Genomic DNA, 19601 nt, shown 5'->3' with positions numbered 1-19601 from the left:
ATCCACAATCCATCGGCTGAGGGTCTGCTTTGTAGCCGGCAGACCTCTCTTAGCAGACTCTCGTAGCAGACTAGCAATTGGTTTGCCTTTCTCCACAGGGCAGCTCTGTGGAGAAAGGCGAACCACATACAATACAATTGTGTTTTTGCTGGTCAGGTTCCCGAAAGTGAGGAGGACAGAAAGCCTGCAGTACTATAGGCTGTACTGGAGGCCTCAGCCTCAGCGCACCGCGGAGGAAACGTGTAACCAGGGGGTTTCTGCCCACTGACTGTACACCAAGAGAGGCGTGGTAGGCCGCCACATAAACCTTCAAGGTGGAGTGGGTCAACCCTGCGGAGAGATGGGCCTGCAGGAACTCCAGGACTGTACCAATCGGGCAGTTGACTGGGTCGAGCTGGCGGTCTCCGCACCATGAAGTGAAAATTTTCTTCGTTGAGGGAGCTCTGGATTGGAGTATGGTCTCAACAACCTCGGTTGAGAGACCGGAAGCTATGAGCTGCGCCCCCTCAGAGGCCACACCCACAGCTTCCATAACTCCGGGCGGGGGTGAAAGACCCCTGCCTGTGAGAGGAGATCTCTCCTGATGGGAATCTTCCATGGAGAGCCGTCGAGGAGAGAAATCAGGTCAGAGAACCATACTCGGTCCGGCCAGAACGGTGCTACTCATGCCACTCATGACTGCTCCCCAATTGGTGAGGCGACAAGGAGCTCTCAACACCGGTCCCTGATACAAGAACCAAGGCTTCCTCCACATGTCTAAGGCGCGTTGGCAATGACCTTGATCATGCGAAGCGGGTTTCCCCTCGGGGAGAACCCCTTGGTCTTGAGCCACCACTGTAGGGGTCTCATGTACAGCAGGCCAATAGGTATCACGTTGGACGCAGCTGCCATCAGACCCAGCAGTCTCTGAAACTGCCTCACAGTGAGTGTTCGGCCTTCTTTCACCCTCGCGACCACGGTGAGGATCGACTCGATCCGAGCAGGTGTCATACGAGCCTGCATTGTGAGTGAATCCCACACCACGCCCACATAAGTGGTTCTCTAAGCCGGAGAAAGCACACTTTTCTTGGCGTTCAGTCTTATCCAGCATCCACACACTTCGTGAAAGTGCGGGGTGAGAGTGCTCGGCCAAACGGAAGAACCCTGGCCTCTGGTGTAATCAGAGCAGCTAGTTCGGTGCCCTGGAACGGCGCACCGGCAGGGGACGGCCGAACTGACTTCTCTAGAGACCCCCGAAGGGGTGGCGAGCATCGCAGATCCCGCCGGAGATCGTTGCACCCTGGAGCACCAGGGTTGGCAGACCGACCTCCTGAGGGTACTGGCGGGAAACGGGCACCGGGAACCGTGGTGAAAACCGTTTCCCTCCAGTGGGGGCTACCCTCATAAGCCCTGGGCTATGGCTTCTTCGAAGCCTTCTTGGCCTGAAGCACAGCCCACAGGTCCGTCTTCGGCTTAGAAGGCCCCTGGGTCCCGACTCGGAGGAGCATGAGTGGCGACGCTCTGTGCCTCCATTTACGAGGAGCTGGCACGCGGTTGGGGCTGCTCCCGTCCAGCAGCTGACTGAGATGGAGGGCTAGGCAAGAACCGCTGGAATGCCATTGGCGTCGCCGAACAGACCCAAAGGCGCCTCTTTATCTTTAATGTCAGATAGGGTCAACCAGAGATGCCTCTCCGCTGCCACCATGGCTGCTATAGACCGCCCAATAGCACGGGCGGTCTCCTTGGTGGTGCAGAAAGCCAAATCAGCGGTTCTCCTGAGCTCCGTGATGTCATTGGAGCTCATGGCCTCGCGCTCATCCATTTCTTTCAGCAGGTCAGCCTGGTATGACTGCAACACCGACATAGTGTGCCGGCACATGCCAGCCTGACCTGCTGCCGCGTACCCCTTGCCTACCAGCGTTGAGGTTGTACGCAACGGCTTGTAAGGCAAGGACGGAGCCTTTAGAGACGACGCAACGTCAGGGGACAGATAGCTCGCGAGTGTCTGTTCCACCCGAGGCATCGCACTATAACCGCAATCATTCAATCCCCCCACATTACCGTAGTAATCTGAAGAGGGGATGAAGATGCGGGCTGAAAAGGGTCTTGCCCACGACCTCGACACTTCGGCGCTCATCCAGTCTGCTTGTCTGTGGCTCAGCTTGGTCCTCGGCCCGCCAGTCGATCTTTAACTTGGCCACTTCACGAGTCATCACCTCCAACAGTTCCTCATACTGGAGCGACTGAGGGGGCGGAGCCTCAGCGCGCTCTACATCAACCTCCTCAGAGGAAGATAAGAGAAGCGCCGAATCCGTCCCCTGGGAGAAGTAACCGCCGAGCGGCCTTCCGATCCCGGAGAACGGCCGAAGAATCTGATGGGTGGGGAAGGAGATAGGGACTCGCCCGTCTCCATTCCCTCCATCAGATCCAATTGCGATCCCCACGAGTGCCGACGCCGCCCCGCCTCGGCGGCAGCGGGACCAGCACCACGGTGAACGCTGGTGAAGGCTACTTCAGCGTCAAAAAGAACCTTCCGGGAGCGGAGAAAATGCATCGGTAGACCCTCGAGAGCCGACCGTGCGTGCACCGCTCCCAAGCAGACAATGCACAAATCATGTGTATCACCTGGGACCATGTAGCAGGGAGGAACACATGATCTAAAACGTGAGCTGCTCTCGCCCTCTTTCTTAGCGCGATCGATTAAATATCTCCTTGACATTCTGCTTTCTTTCTTTCTTTTTTTTGGATGCAAAAAGATAAAATCGACCTTATGCACACACAGAGTGCTTCTGCTGAATGACAAAAAGCTGATGCCGGCTGCATCGCACATGCTTTTATACCAGCTGGTCATTACGTCACCCCGCCCGTGACGTCTCGCCCATCATTTGGCCTGATTACACACGATATTCAGGGCCGCTCACGCTGGAGACGTTCCCCAAAGCATCTTACCAAATGCAGCTTGAGTTCCTGAAGAGGAACTGATGGATGGACAGTATTAAAATTCTGTACTGTTTTGTATAAATACAATTATGATAAAACACTAAAGACTAAATCCGACATGAATTTAGGCATCACAGCATTATAATGTACAATATGAAAATGCATATTCATTTTGAGATTTGATAAAGATTACATTTAACAATATTATTGAATTTTTAGTGTTTTTAAAGATTAACTTTGGGTGAACATTAGATGAAGGCAGAAGTAATCTAAATGTAAAAATTCAGAAAATTAGCATGAAATATTTTAAATAAATTGATAACAAAAAATTAACAATTTTTATCAATATATCGTGCCTTGAGATGAGTTAGTTAAAAGCAAAAATGGATTAGAAAAGTGAAGTTAGCTCTGAGAAAAGCTCTAGCATCGGATGCCACTTGTTTGTTATTTTGTTATTAATACAATGGCATTTAGACAAATGCTCTTTTTATGGTCACTGAATACACAAACTATCAAAATAAAAGACAAACTATAAAAATAAAAGACAAAATATCAAAATAAAGGGGTAACCTGGACCAACATGACACGTGAACAGACAAACCCATAAAAACGCACTTAAACTGTTAGAGTGGTTTCTGCTGGCAGAATTTCAAGCAAGTTAAGTAATATGAAGTGTTAGTAATTGGAAAGCAATGTAACTTGTTGGTCAAGTTTTTCTCCAACAAGAAAATGTTATGAATTCATTTGTAGTCTCACTGTAGTTGAGCTCCAAGACTGTGGCCCATTTTTTTGCAGTGTTATTAAAATATTAGTGTTTTTTAAGATGATCTTCAAGCGAATGTTAGATGATTAGAAAGGTAATCTAAATGTAAAAATATATTCAATATCAACAGATATCAATCCATTAAAAAAATTCTAAATAAAAGGGTAACATGAATCACCACAAGACATAGTTGATTTATTATTTATATATATATATATATTATATATATTATTTGATTAAAATGAATAAAAGAGCAACATAATTGCTAAACAAACAGAAAATTACACAGAATGTGTGGAACCATGTGAAAAAAGGGTGATTAAATACTGTGGAACTCTATGGCTGTCAAGTCTTTGTGGTATTGCCTCAGGCATTAAGGTTCAGTCAGGTATTGGCAGCTTACTCTCTCACACTCACAGACTCGGTGTGTCTGATCATAGACCTCTGTTGGGATTCATTCAAGCTGGTCTGTCATATTTAAATGTCTGCACCTTTTCAGGAGAACACTTCAGAATGGACATGCACAATGGCTTCAGAGCCTTCAGTGTTTAAAACACACAGAAACCAAAACTAAACACTCACATATGCATTTATTTGTATTTCCTGAATGTTTCTGTTAGATATCGGGGCATTTCTAAAAAATTTAGTTCTCAGCTTCTTAGAAATTTGAAGAACATTATATCCTTTCCTTTCTTCTGGGAAAAAATAGTAAGTAATAGATCAGTTCAGTGACTATTTTACATGCATAAACCCTGCCAAACGTATTTATATAGGCAGTCATTATGTTTGTTTTCTATTCATTTTATATGACAGTGAAATTTGGGCTATTGAGAAGGAGTACTTTATGATAAAGAAACTTAATTAGGGCAAACCTCATACTTACTTTATTACTTATTGGCATGATATTAACTTGAGGCAATATTCACAAGCTGAGCTGGTGCAGACATTTGTTGGCAAGGTTTAGGGTGTTTCATCTCATTTAAACAAGTCAGTCCCTTAAGTATCTTTCTAAAACTTTGTGGTTGAAACTTATCAATCAAATATTTTGTTTTTGAAAATCGTGCCAAGAGTAAATGTTTACATATAGTCGATACTTAAAAAACCTAGGGTTATTTAGTATGGGATGATATTAGACTCAAAATGATTAATAGATGCATGCACAATTATCCATGTACTGCATACATTTTATGCATGTATCTTACTAACCACGAACAAATGTCTTTCAATTTGAGTCTGTGGAATTCAGGATTAAATGATTGTGCAGCGATTTTAACAAATACAGACATGTTTGAGCATAAAAATGTTGTGATCTGCATTAATATATCATAAATTGCTCATACAAAAAGGAATCCGTGCATATGTGAATCAGGTGACACGTGCATTTATTGACATCTTGTTTGCATTAATCTTGTTCGGTTCATTTGGATTTTGAGACTTCATTTTCGCAGTTTGCAGCATTTCACGACGCCCACACACACAACTACCAATGAACAAAGCCCAGTGCAATTCATTAACGTGTACACGATTTGAAAAATTCGCAAATGTGCATCACTACACTGAAACAAATGCTTTTCAGCCAGTGTCTGCAGAGTTAAGAATTACATCAATGTGCAGCATTTTGTACAAATAGAGACTTATTTTTGAATACAAATGTTATAGTTTGTATTAAACTATCATAATTTGCGCATGCAGCGATTAAAATGTGCATTTGTGGATCAGGCGACGCACGTGCATTCATTCACATCTCTTCTGAGTCGATTCTTTTGATTCATTTCATTTTGAGACTTTCATTCCGCCCGTTTAGCCTTGCCCAATCCACACACACACAGCTCGCGATCCACACGCAGCTGAGCCTAAGAACATCAGCGACCACTAGATGGCACTAGCCCCACTAAGTAACAACAGTAGCATTTTTAGAGATTTGCTGTTTACACTAAGTGAAAATAGCCATTCTATACATGCTGTAAAAGTAGCAGATATTTGCAATAAGTGTAAATAGTAATTAGACGATATTTATAGGCTACTTATAAAAAAATGGCGAATTAGCATTGTCAACTTCATCTTTGTAGACGATACTGACTCAGAAAACAGTTTAGTAATAAGTAGGCCTAAATAAAATCCCCAAACATTCATTGTCATTCCATTAGCCAGCAGGCTTTATGCTAATAGCCTATAAAAGGCTCATTGTTTTAATACAGTACAGTTTAAGTTAATGTAATAGTTTAATTCATTGAATATAAACGTGCAATTACTAATGGCTTAAATGAGCAACTATAATAGCCCTTTAATGATAATAATAATAATAATACAAGGAAGGAATAACTGACAACGTGCCGCTGAATTACAGAAAAAAAAAACACAAAGGTACCATCAGGACGTTCTTGTTTGGCTAAATTAATATGAGCTATTCTGTGTTCTAAGACTAGTTAAATTAGAACAAGTTCAATAAAACATTTTTATTATATTTCTACGGGCAGAGTAGAATAGCCAAACCAAAAAGAAACAAAGAAAACACAATGTAACATTCATAAAAGTGTACACAATGGAATGAGCACAGGTGACTGGGGCTAGTGCCATCTAGTGGTCGCTGATGTTCTTAGGCTCAGCTGCGTGTGGATCGCGAGCTGTGTATGTGTGGATTGGGCAAGGCTAAACGGGCGGAATGAAAGTCTCAAAATGAAATGAATCAAAAGAATCGACTCAGAAGAGATGTGAATGAATGCACGTGCGTCGCCTGATCCACAAATGCACATTTTAATCGCTGCATGCGCAAATTATGATAGTTTAATACAAACTATAACATTTGTATTAAAAAATAAGTCTTTATTTGTACAAAATGCTGCACATTGATGTAATTCTTAACTCTGCAGACACTGGCTGAAAAGCATTTGTTTCAGTGTAGTGATGCACATTTGCGAATTTTTCAAATCGTGTACACGTTAATGAATTGCACTGGGCTTTGTTCATTGGTAGTTGTGTGTGTGGGCGTCGTGAAATGCTGCAAACTGCGAAAATGAAGTCTCAAAATCCAAATGAACCGAACAAGATTAATGCAAACAAGATGTCAATAAATGCACGTGTGTCACCTGATTCACATATGCACGGATTCCTTTTTGTATGAGCAATTTATGATATATTAATGCAGATCACAACATTTTTATACACAAACATGTGTGTATTTGTTAAAATCACTGCATAAACATTTAATCCCGAATTCCACAGACTCAAATTGAAATACATTTGTTTGTGGTTAGTAAGATACATGCATAAAATGTATGCAGTACATGGATAATTCTGCGTGCATCTATTAATCATTTTGAGTCTAATATCATCCCATAATTTAGAGATGTTTCAGTTTAGCATCAAGACACTGAAAATAATCACTGCAGATGAGCAAGCAGAAGTGCTTGTCTCTGGTGGTGTGCTCTTACAGTGGAATCAGAAAGAGGAAATAGCATATTTAATTACTTTATAACTTTATAGATCCTTGGCTTTTTCCCACAGTGATTATAGATGTGCTTTGTCTAACAGCTGCTTGTCTGCTTATTCATGACTGTATTTCTCTTGGATAGTTTCCCGATGTCAGGCTCATAATTTTCCACAAAATCAAAAGGAAAAAAAAAAAGAAATTATATTTTGGTAAAATTAAGCTTATTTTAAAATTATTAAGATTTTTTTGTAATGTGGCTTTATTTTCACCATAGCACATTTCCCCCCAAATTACAAATACAGTAATTTGCATTACTGTAATTGTAAAAAAAAAAAAAAAATGATGTAATTAAATGAACCTGTCTGGACACAACATTACCATGAGGTACATTTGCACTAATATTAATAATATAAAATAAATAATTGAATATATAAATATATATATTGTTTTTCATCATAAATAGAACGAGGCATCAGTTTACTGTCGAGGATTTTTCATACTGTGCCGTGCTGCATCCAGTGGAGACAGCATCGCTGATTATAATGGGTTCTATTATATTTAATTTTTTTGCGTCTGGTGTAGACATTTTTCCGCTAGAAAATAAGAGTTTAAAAGTCACTGTGACCAGTAAAGTATCAGTAAAGTTTTCTAATTTATTTTATGTAGTAATGCTATAGGGATTAGCCAGCTTCTGAAGTAGTTCTCACAATACAGTTGCTTTATTATCTAAATGCCTGATCTATGAAATGTAAATGTCATTATTTACAGTTCATGTGTGAGCATGTTTGATTGTAACAGTGAATAATATAAGTCTGCTTGTGTCTCTTCCAGCTGAGTATTGTGTTTTTCCCCTGGCCTCAGAGAGCTCAGCGCTGCTGGACTCCAGCCCTCCGGAGTTCCCCCCCTCTGCCAAGAGAGCTCGGCTCAGCCTCTGTAAGGCCAAACCTGGCACTGAGGACGTCTACAGCAGAGGTTAGAGCTCACACATGTGCTACTATTTATGTTCATGTGTGACTGCTGCACACCAAATCTGATGTTAAAGGATTAGTTCACCCAAAAATGAAAACTAACTCACCCCATAAGACTTTTGTTCATCTTCAGAACACAAACAAAGATATTTTTAATGAAACCAGAGAGATTTCTGTCCATCCATTTAAAGTCTAGGACTAGGTAATAAAATGTTATTGGTTTGGGATGATATGAGGCGAGTAAATGATGACAGAATGTTTTTCATTTTTGAATGAACTGGCCCTTTAAATGAGACATGTGAATGCAAATGATTAATTGATGTCTAAATGGCCAAATTCCTGTATGAAATCATGTGTGACAAGATTGTGAGCGAACTCTATGAGCGTCTTTTTTATTCTGTAATTCTGAACAATTATTTCAGCCATAAAAACCTTTTCAGACAATATTTGCGATATACTTTTGTGTAATTGAGTAGCATTGGACTTCATTGAGCTTTAACTCTCGCAATGTGTTCCTCGTGACTGACAATTCATCTGCTTTTCAGAACAAATGGTCCATGAAGTTTTGAAGAATCACAGAAGCATAGAAGGTGTGTAATGTTGCTACCTGTTACAGGTACTGCCTTCACCCATTAAAAAACACATTAGGAGCCATTCACACAGAACATTGCCATGTGGTGTAGGGCAGTCGAATTAAAAACACCAAGGTCTTAAGAAAGGTTTTTTATAAGTTGAACTGGCCTACATTTATTTTGAGTGGTGCATCGTGTGTGAGGTGCTGCAGAGGTGCTTAGATTTTTATTCGGAATTAGAGTTTTTTTTTATTTATCAATATCAGTCAATATTGGATATAAAATTTTTCATGCTCATTTCTTTATTTACATTTTACATTCAGATTACCTTTGCATTCATCTAATGCTCAAAGTTACACCGATTTTTAATATCAAGTTAAATATAGCAGGTTTTTAGCAGATGTCAAAATAAATGTATATCCATTTTTCATACTGTACATTTATAATGTTGCTATGCCTAAATTTGCAGCATTTCAACTTGTTTTAGTTTTTAGTGTCTTTTTTATTTATACAAAATAGATAAGAATTTTAAGAATCAGCTACTTGTCAGTTACCATCCAAAACATGAAAATAATTACCATCTTACCTGTATCAGCCAGAATACTGGTACTGGTACATCCCTATTTTCATATTTTCTTTACAAATATGTATCAGTGTTTTAATTAGCACTAATATCAGGAAAATATACAGCTATTATGTAACTCGGTCATTGCTATATTCAAATACATGCTTTTGTTGTAAAGTGATGGCATAGAGTATACTTTTATGCATTGAACAGAAGCTTTTATCCAAACCAGCTTACAAATGAGGAGGAAAAACCATTCGTCAAAAAAACAACAATATTTGTAATATATTATTTCAGATTTATTAGACAACTAGATCAAAAAGCAATCTGGAGAAAAGGAGAAATTCAGAGAAGATTTTTATTTATTTATTTATTTATTGCAAAACACTTCTCATAGGTTTATTATTTTTTAGCCCATTAAAGTTACTCTTGTATTTTTGACTCTGCCATCTGTCAGTATGCTTGATTTTTTTCCTGTTTCAGAGTTCTGCCTCTCTTGTGGAAAGATGAGAGTGGTGACCTTCCACCCGCTGTTTGAAGGAGGCCTTTGCCTAACATGCAAGGTAAGAGTTGACCTTATCCTACACATTCTCAAAACACAACACAACTCGAGAGTCTGGGATCATGGCACTGCAACATGATTGCTCATAAAAGTGTCAAACAACAGCCCTCGATCCTTACACCTGGACACCAGTATTGTATCTATTGAATACCTTAAGGGGACAAAGGAAGTGCCATGCATGTATGGATTTCACCATAGATCATTTCCATCATCGCTGCATTATCCTGTTACACTCTGTTTGCAGCAACACGATACACTGCTTCGGGATTCTGGTTGGTAGGACACTTAGATATGTAAGTTATTTACACGTGTTTTTATTTGTGTATGTGTCAGGATGTTTATTTGGAAATCTCCTACATGTACGATGAGGATGGCTACCAGTCGTACTGCACTGTGTGCTGTGGCGGCAGAGAGGTGCTGCTCTGTGGAAACGCCAACTGCTGCAGGTACGAAACCAAATGCATGCTTCTCACCAACTCATTCTTGTCCCACAATCTCTTATTCAATCTGGCATTTCATTTCACTAGCGTCTTGGGATTTCGTCACACTTCACTTCCATAACCGCCCTTACGCCCTCGATCAATGAAACATTTGAATCATAATTAACAACAAATAATCATACTCTGTCGTTCAAAAGTTTGGGGCCAGTAAGATTTTGTAATGTTTTTGAAACAAGTTTCTAATGCTCATCTGCACTTATTTGATTAAAAATTGTGAAATATTTTCAAATTGTAATAATATTTCAATATTATTTTATGTATTATTGTATGCATGTATGTAATATTTGTAATGTATTTTACAACATAATTTGTTCCTGTAACCACAAAGCTGATTTTTTTTTAGCAGCTCTCATGAATAAAAAGTTTAAAATAACAGCATTCATTTAAAACATAAATCTTCTGTAACATTTTAAATGTTCTTACTAAGATATTTCAAGCTTAAATTGTTCAAATGGTTGAAAAATCCTTATGAAATTTATGTGTGGGATCAAGAAACATGATTAACTGTGTATTAGTGTTAATTGACTTGATCTGATCACAGTATTTTTATAATTAATGGTAAATTACTTTGTTTACTTGACAGTTGTACCCTTTATTGTTTAGTTCCAATGAACTGACAATACAGAACTAAACTTAAAACTTCTATATATAATTACATATAAAAATAAGAACATGAAAGCAATGAAAACATTATCATTGCTTTGTGCAGTATTTATTCATAATCTAATTATAATAAAGACGAACGCCAAACCGAAAGGATAAACGAGAGACATACAGATGAACTAAAGCGCGAAACTAAACTAAACATCAACATGAAAATAATCCTAATCCTGACAGTTCAGGTGCTAGATTTTGTCCTGTATTTTTGCGTTTTTTTGTGCACATGTACTCCACCTTAAATTCATAAAATGCACACTTTCATCCTTTCAAGAACATTTTTCTGATTCCCATTATTTTTCTGTTTTGTCACCTCTAAGAAATGTTTGGAAACTGAAATGGCTTTAGAACTTTTGGTTGATGAACTGTACAATAATTATGTAATATGGTTGCTGCAGTGATACAATTCTCTGCAGTTGATCTACAATGCTGGCTAATAATTTTTCTTTAACTGTTTGAAGCTTTGGCTTTTCGGACTCATGTCAGGCTGCTCAAACAAAAAGTATTGTTTTAATTGTGTCACCCCATAGTGTCACTCTACAAATGGCTTACACATTAATCTCAAATAGAAAAAATGTTTGAAAAAGGTACACTTACACCTTTAACCTTTGCCTTTTTAAAGGCTGTCTTTGATCAGTGTCTCTGCTTGCAGGTGTTTCTGTGTGGACTGTCTGGATATATTAGTGGGAGCAGGAGCGGCCAACAGCGCCCGTGATCTGGACCCATGGCGCTGCTACATGTGTCAGCCTTTGCAGCAGTACGGCGTGTTAAAGAAACGCCACGACTGGAGCCTGAAACTACAAGAGTTCTTCGTCAATGACAATGGACAGGAGTTTGTGAGTCTCACATTAACCTTCATACAGAGGGAAATACTCTGTTTGCAAAACTGTAGATTTTTAGTTATACATTATATTAACTTTCATTTTCTTTCAGGAAAGTCCAAAGATTTACCCTGCGGTCCCAGCAGAGCAGAGACGTCCAATCAGAGTCCTTTCACTGTTTGATGGCATTGCCACAGGTTAATATGATATCTCTTTGCATTCTATATTCACCTTTTCCGGGTAAATTATCAAAATTAGTGACTCACAGATGTCAATAATATATATGTATATATAAATATATGTGTGTGTGTGTGTGATATGATGAGTTTCTCTCAAATTACAAGACTTTTCTAGGTCTATAAATAATACTTTAATAAATGTATTATTAAATTTAAAGAAAAAGGGGGTGATTTCAAATAATACGTATCCTGCACCATTGGTATTTTATCTAGTAACTTAAAATTATGACACAAACAAAATGAAATTAATTAAAGTTAACTATAGATATATATATTAGTGCTATCAAAATTAGCGTGTTAATGCATGCGATTAATTTTTCCAGTTTAACGGCGCTAAAAATATTTGGCTAGGGTTGGCCACCCCACTCACAACTGCTGCTTCTGTCTCTTTTTTTTTTTTCATGACAAAAATTGCGATTATTTAGACGCGCAGAATGTCTTTACGACCATATCAAACGGGAGACTTTTCAGAAGCACACTCCAATTCGCCTCAAAACAGCACGGAAAACGGTAAAGGTGACGAGGAGCTTCAGTAGAACAGTGAAGTGAACTGCGGTCAGAATAGATGTTGTCAGGCCATGTCAGTAAAAACAAATTGTCCTCTCCTGTCTGCCGTTATACTGTGCTTGTAACGTGCTTTTCAAATCGAAATTATATATAAAAGGTTGTGAGAAAACAAGATGCATGTCAGCTCCACGTCACGTTCAGCAGCGGCAGCTCTTAAAGAAATAGCAGCCAAAAAACCTAATAACCCAACTGAGATGTCTCTTAATCAAAGAACAAAAGAAAAAAGAGGAAATCAGTCAAACTTTTTTAGTTTTAAGGATTCATCTATGTTTAATTTAGAATTTAGTGTTTGATAACTTTATTCAATTTCTGTATATTTCCTATTTGCTGAAGGGCACAGGTAGCTAAATATGACATTTGTTATAATGGGATTTATGAAGATTGAAGTTAAATAAAAAGTTATTTTTTAAAGTCTAATACATATTAAAACTGATAGCTCCCACTTATACTGTAATGTTGAATGGCTATAAGCTATAATCAATGGCCAATTTCATAGAGACATCAGTATTGGTATCAGTAATACTCACCTTCGGTCATAAAAAAAAAGATGCCATTAAAAAAAACTTAAAAAATATACTGTCTTTATGTCGTTTGCCCTCTCTCTCTCTCTCTCTCTCTCTCTATATATATATATATATAGGGCACTAGTGATTTTGAATGCTAATCTCTACTACTAATCTAAACTATTTTTTTTTTCTTAATTTAGGTTATCTAGTGCTTAGAGACTTGGGCTTTAAGGTTGATGTGTACATTGCATCAGAAGTATGTGATGACTCCATTTCAGTGGGAGTTGTCCGGCATGAAGGAAAAATCCAGTATGTGCATGACGTTCGCAACATTACCAGAAAAAACGTGAGTTAACAGTCATCTGTTTCTGGCTGTTCTACCAGTTCATCTCTGATGTAGATATTTAAAATAAGAGAGAGTTTAAGCTCTTTATTTTATTGTTTTGTCTTAAAACTCAACAAAACCATTTTCGGTGCCACTCTCTATTTGATGTTTTCACTGAAGACTATTTAATGATTGTTCAGGTCTGTTCACACACCTGGCCCAAAGTTATTTGTTCAGTAGCGCATTGCTTGTCCCAACAGCGCTTGATAAGGCTAATGGCCTCACCTGAGTCTGGTCTTTGTCGTCACACCTCTAAGTTTCTGTTTGGCCTCCATTATCTCTCCAGCTCACATTCAAATGCTCAGGCACACACAGGGAGCAAGTTGTCTTAAGCCTTAGTGACGGAACACAAAAGCGCTTTCTCCCTTTCTAAATCCCCTCTCCTCAACTCATCCATTCACTGCCTCACCCTCCTATTCAATCTCTCATTCACTCACCCATTGTTGTTGCGAAGCTGGATTGGGCGGGAGCGCAGAGAGGGACGCATAAAAGGACTGTTGTCGTGGAAGAAAAGAGAGAAGGGATATATTGGAGGGGGTTTTTGGGGCCCTGGGTTGGGTTATTTATGAAACACTGAAAGAATGAGAAAGCTTGAAAAGAGTCCAGCTGCAGACACGCTCTCGCATTGGTACACGCAGATGTGCCAAGGGTAAAGATGTACACAGGCCATTCCCACAGGTGTCTGAAGCATGGGTTTCTTTCAGCAGAACATCTGGAAAGTATAATTAAATGCCACTTTTGACCTCAGTGACTGGTAATTGCACCAAATTACTTAGAGCTGTTCTGGCAGTTTCCTTATCAACTCAAGGAACAGTATAAGACAGAAAAGGTTGCACTTCATGTTGGAAAAGTAGGAAGTCACAATACAGTGCAATAGTTGCATTTTGAAAGTTAAAATACCATTCATTTTCTCCATAGGGGGGTTGATTATTAATAACTTATAAACTATTAAAGAAAGCCCTACTTGTTAATGGATGGGAAAATAATCGTGTTCAACAACTGAATTCCTGGTGAAAACTACATTGCCCATGATTCTGTGAAGAAATCTCCTCCGATCAGACAATGGTGACAAGCTAATAGCTCCAAAACAGCTCTCAGCGACCTCCCACTCCCATGAGACATGCGAATGACATCTCCCTTTGCTCTCATAGTACTTAAATATGTGTGTGTGTGTGTGTGTGTGTGTGTGTGTGTGTGTGTGTGTGTGTGTGTGTATACGGTATATGCATATTTTGCAATAAACTAAAAATATCTTGTTTCTATTATATAATCAAGATCTATAATCCATTTCTCTGAAGTTATGTCATTGTCATTAGCAGTGCTTCATGGGATTGTAATTTTTTTTCTATCATTAAAGCCATTATTAACTTTCAAATATGTTTTTGCTTCAAATCAAAGGTTTGGAATGTTGTGATTCATCTCATAGATGGTTCATTTGGTTCATGGCTTGTAACTTTTTAATGAATACCTTTAAAAAATCCTTATGGGGAAAAATTAATTCCTTATGGGAAAAATATTTCTGGGAAAAATACTTCCAGGCGGCTGAAAAAGTGGGTGGTGACTGTTGCAGTATGTAATAAAACATTTGGAAACAAATAATTGATTTTGGTGATGTGTGGTGCAGCTGTGCTAACACTAGATGGTGCTGTTGTGTTGCTCAGATTGCTGAATGGGGGCCGTTTGACTTGGTGATTGGTGGAAGTCCCTGTAATGACCTTTCGATTGTCAATCCTGCCAGGAAAGGCCTGTACGGTAAGACATTATAGCTCTTATGAATCTTATTAAGGGAATCTTTCATTCTCCTACACAAACCCCTTGAAGATTCTATCATTTGTTATAATTACATGCTGTTTCATAACACGTGAATTATTATGGTGATGTGTTTACAATCTGCGCTGTGGCAGGGTGTTTTTTAATAAAACTTTTTATTTAGAGTTATCCACTAATCCATCCATTTTCCAAAACTGCTTATCCTCTGTAGGGTTGCATGACAGACATGAATTTTGTTTAAGTGGATTTGTGCCATCACACATATAATTGTAGTTTCGATTTTAATTACTAAGACAGTAAGTAAGGCTTTACTTATAAAGCAAATAGTAAAACAATGTTTACAAATTGCTTTACAGCAGTGGTTCTCAACCAGGGGTTCAGATCCCTCTAGGGGGCCTCAAGCAAACTTTCAAGGGGCCACAGGATGACTTAAAATAATTTAAAGTAATATATCATTATTATTAAAATGTATATTAATATTATTAATATATTAAAATATTCTCACTTAATCGAATCGCTTAAAAAAAACATACAATCATTTTTTTTTCTGATTCCAATCACTTTTTTTCCCTTATTTTTTGGAACATGCATTTATTGAAATTTCTGAAATCACAAAATGCATTGTGACTAATTAATATATCTTCTACGTTCTACTTTCCTTCTACTTTCCTTTGAGTCAAAAAGACTGAGAACCACTGCTTTACTGAAAAAATATAAATGTTTTAGAAAAACATAAAATAAATAAATAGAACTGAAGGAATAAGAAAATATAGATTTCACTTATACATTTTAGAATTTTCATATATATTTGTCCATTTATTAGTTTTCCATTTATATTTTCTTTTAATATATTCCATGTCTTATCTTTATTTATTTACATTAGTTATATTGAACCCAAACCATATCTAAGGGCAATAATCGCCCAGAACACACTAGCAAGATATTAACAATCAGTCCTTTACAGTCCTTAACAAAGAGTCCTTTAGCAACCACTCAGAATATAAAACATAAAATATTTGTGCTGTCAAATGATTAATCGCAATTAATCACATCCAAAATAAAAGTTTTGTTTACATAATATATGTGTGTGTACTGTGTATATTTATTGTCTATATAAATACACACATATATGTATATATTTAAGAAAAATTGTATGTTTATATATTAAATATATTTATCTGTAATATAAATATATACATGTAAATATTTTGAAAATATATACTCTAAGTGTGTGTATTTATATAGACATAATAAAAATACACAGTATATTATGTAAACAAAAACTTTTATTTTGGATGCAATTAATCGCAATTAATCGTTTGACAGCACTTAAAAAATATGCATTATTTTGTGTTTAGAGGGGACTGGACGCCTGTTTTTTGAGTTCTACCGCCTCTTGAGTGAAGCGAAACCGAAGGAAGGAGAAGACCGACCTTTCTTCTGGATGTTTGAGAATGTGGTCGCCATGAGCATCAATGATAAGAGAGACATCTCACGATTCCTGGAGGTCTGAGTTTATCAGTGGTTGCTGTTGTTAGAGATGGATTGATATGGTTGATTCTGATTTCAATTTGTTTTTGCATATCTCTAGTGTAATCCAGTGATGATTGACGCCATTGAGGTATCAGCTGCACACAGGGCACGTTATTTCTGGGGAAACCTGCCAGGAATGAAGAGGTATTTGCCATCTCATCTTCCCCAGTTCCTCTTAAATGATCTCCAGACACCATCTCTAAACCTTTTTAACCAGCATCACAATAAAAATGAAAACATGATATACAGTATCTGGCAGAAGTGAGTACACCCCTCACATTTTTGTAAATATTTTATTATAACTTTTCATGTCACAACACTGAAGAAATGACACTTTGCTACAATGTATAGTAGTGAGTGTACAGCTTGTATAATAGTGTAAATTTACTGTCCTCTCAAGATAACTCAACACACAGCCATTAATGTCTAAACCTCTGGCCACAAAAGTGAGTACACCCCTAAGTGAAAATGTCCAAATTGGGCCCAAAGTGTCAATATTTTGTGTGGCCACCATTATTTTCCAGCACTGCCTTAACCCTCTTGGGCATGGAGTTCACCAGAGCTTCACAGGTTGCCACTGGAGTCCTCTTCCACTCCTCCATGACGACATCACGGAGCTGGTGGATGTTAGAGACCTTGCGCTCCTCCGCCTTCCATTTGAGGATGCCCCACAGATGCTCAATAGGGTTTAGGCCTGGAGACATGCTTGGCCAGTCCAATACCTTTACCCTCAGCTTCTTTAGCAAGGCAGTGGTTGTCTTGGAGGTGTGTTTGGGGAATACTGCCCTGCGGCCCAGTCTCTGCTTCAGTATGTCACAGTACATGTTGGCATTCATGGTTCCCTCAATGAACTATAGCTCCCCAGTGCCGGCAGCACTCATGCAGCCCCAGACCATGCCACTCCCATCACCATGCTTGACTGTAGGCAAGACACACTTGTCTTTGTACTCCTCTCCTGGTTGCCTCCACACACACTTGACACCATCTGAACCAAATAAGTTTATCTTGGTCTCATCAGACCACAGGACCTGGTTCCAGTAATCCATGTCCTTAGTCTGCTTGTCTGTTTGCGGGCTTTCTTGTGCATCATCTTTAGAAGAGGCTTCCTTCTGGGACGACAGCCATGCAGACCAATTGCATGCAGTGTGCAGCGTATGGTCTGAGCACTGACAGGCTGAGCCCCCATCCCTTCAACCTCTGCAGCAATGCTGGCAGCACTCATACATCTATTTCACTGGATACATCCACTGGATATGACACTGAGCACGTACACTCAACTTCTTTGGTCGACCATGGTGAGGCCTGTTCTGAGTGGAACCTGTCCTGTTAAACCGCTGTGTGGTCTTGGCCACCGTGCTGCAGCTCAGTTCAAGGGTCTTGGCAATCTTCTTATAGCCTACGCCATCTTTATGTAGAGCAACAATTCTTTTTTGCAGATCCTCAGAGAGTTCTTTGCCATGAGGTGCCATGTTGAACTTCCAGTGACCAGTATGAGAGAGTGAGAGCGAAAATACCAAATTCAACACAACTGCTCCCCATTCACACCTGAGACCTCGTAACACTAACGAATCACATGACATCGGGGAGAGAAAATGGCTAATTGGGCCCAATTTGGACATTTTCACTTAGGGGTGTACTCACTTTTGTGGCCAGCGGTTTAGACATTAAAGGCTGTGTGTTGAGTTATTTTGAGGGGACAGCAAATTTACACTGTTATACAAGCTGTACACTCACTACTTTACATTGTAGAAAAGTGCCATTTCTTCAGTGTTGTGACATGAAAAGATATAATAAAATATTTACAAAAATGTAAGTAGTGTACTCACTTCTATGAGATACTGAATGTACTTTATGCAAGTTTGAAATGAATCTGCTTTATTTCAGACCGCTGTGTGCATCTGGGATGGATAAATTAGAGCTTCAGGACTGTTTGGAACATGGCCGTGTCGCCAAGGTAAGTTATGGCTAAAGCCAACAGGCCTTTATTGATTTACTCTATTTATTCAGTTCATGACCTTGAGCAGGCTATACCAGGAGAAATGCTTTAAATCTAACTCTGTGTCTTTAGTTCGGTAAGGTACGCACCATCACAACACGGTCCAACTCCATCAAACAGGGCAAAGATCAACACTTCCCTGTCATGATGAACGGCAAAGAGGACATCCTGTGGTGCACTGAGCTTGAGAGGTGAGTTCACAACAACAATTGGATTTTTGGATTATATCAAAAGTCGAGTGCTTGTGCTGATTTCATATGGTTTTTAAAACCCTTTAAAAAAATGTCAACAACCAGTTAAATTTATTGACTCTAAAAATGTCTGGTGGTATAACCATCAAGTAAAATGTAACATCAAAATATTTTTTTTTCAAGGTATAATTTTTCAAACAAATAACAGATTATTAATTATCATACTTTTCTTTGTACCATATGACATTTTACAACTAACCCTGTCATGTCAAAAATGTCAAATTATCTGATTTTAGTTTATTTATTGACCTACAGTCATGAAGATCTGCAGCGGTTATTTCTATGATACAATTTCCTGTTTTAGGTTTCACTTTGAGTTGGACAACGCTTTTTAAAAATCATTTTAATATTTTTAGCATTTTAAACTGCTTTACTAGTAACTGATAATAAAAGATGATTAGCCTATTTAATAACATTTTCTTTAATAAAGATTTATTTCATTTAATGAGTCGTTTCCATTCATTTTGATATCAGGAAAGTTTTTTTTAATCAACCTGATTTTTGACTTAATGCCTTTTGAAAGTCAAAACGAATTTCAAATTCATTCAGAATTTCATTCTAATAAATAAATTATTCAAGTCGTTGTGTAGTGAAGCA

General features: G+C 38.5%; 1 protein-coding gene across 1 annotated transcript in view; it reads left to right on the top strand.

Annotated features, from left to right (window-relative positions):
- LOC306859925 (DNA (cytosine-5)-methyltransferase 3B-like) overlaps positions 1-19601 on the top strand; it is a 56504-nt gene that overhangs the window by 34314 nt on the left and 2589 nt on the right. Inside the window, exons 10-21 of the mRNA XM_079401340.1 lie at positions 7944-8084; positions 8626-8670; positions 9701-9780; positions 10113-10225; positions 11589-11772; positions 11870-11954; positions 13270-13415; positions 15116-15206; positions 16583-16731; positions 16816-16901; positions 18642-18711; positions 18826-18944. Coding sequence (XP_079257466.1) covers positions 7944-8084; positions 8626-8670; positions 9701-9780; positions 10113-10225; positions 11589-11772; positions 11870-11954; positions 13270-13415; positions 15116-15206; positions 16583-16731; positions 16816-16901; positions 18642-18711; positions 18826-18944 — 1309 coding nt within the window. The remainder of the gene's footprint in view (positions 1-7943; positions 8085-8625; positions 8671-9700; positions 9781-10112; positions 10226-11588; positions 11773-11869; positions 11955-13269; positions 13416-15115; positions 15207-16582; positions 16732-16815; positions 16902-18641; positions 18712-18825; positions 18945-19601) is intronic.

This window comes from Barbus barbus (genome assembly GCF_936440315.1).
Source record: "Barbus barbus genome assembly, chromosome: 40".
Taxonomy (NCBI): domain Eukaryota; kingdom Metazoa; phylum Chordata; class Actinopteri; order Cypriniformes; family Cyprinidae; genus Barbus; species Barbus barbus.
Note: the sequence above shows the minus strand (reverse complement) of the source record. Positions and strands in the feature narration are given on the sequence as shown.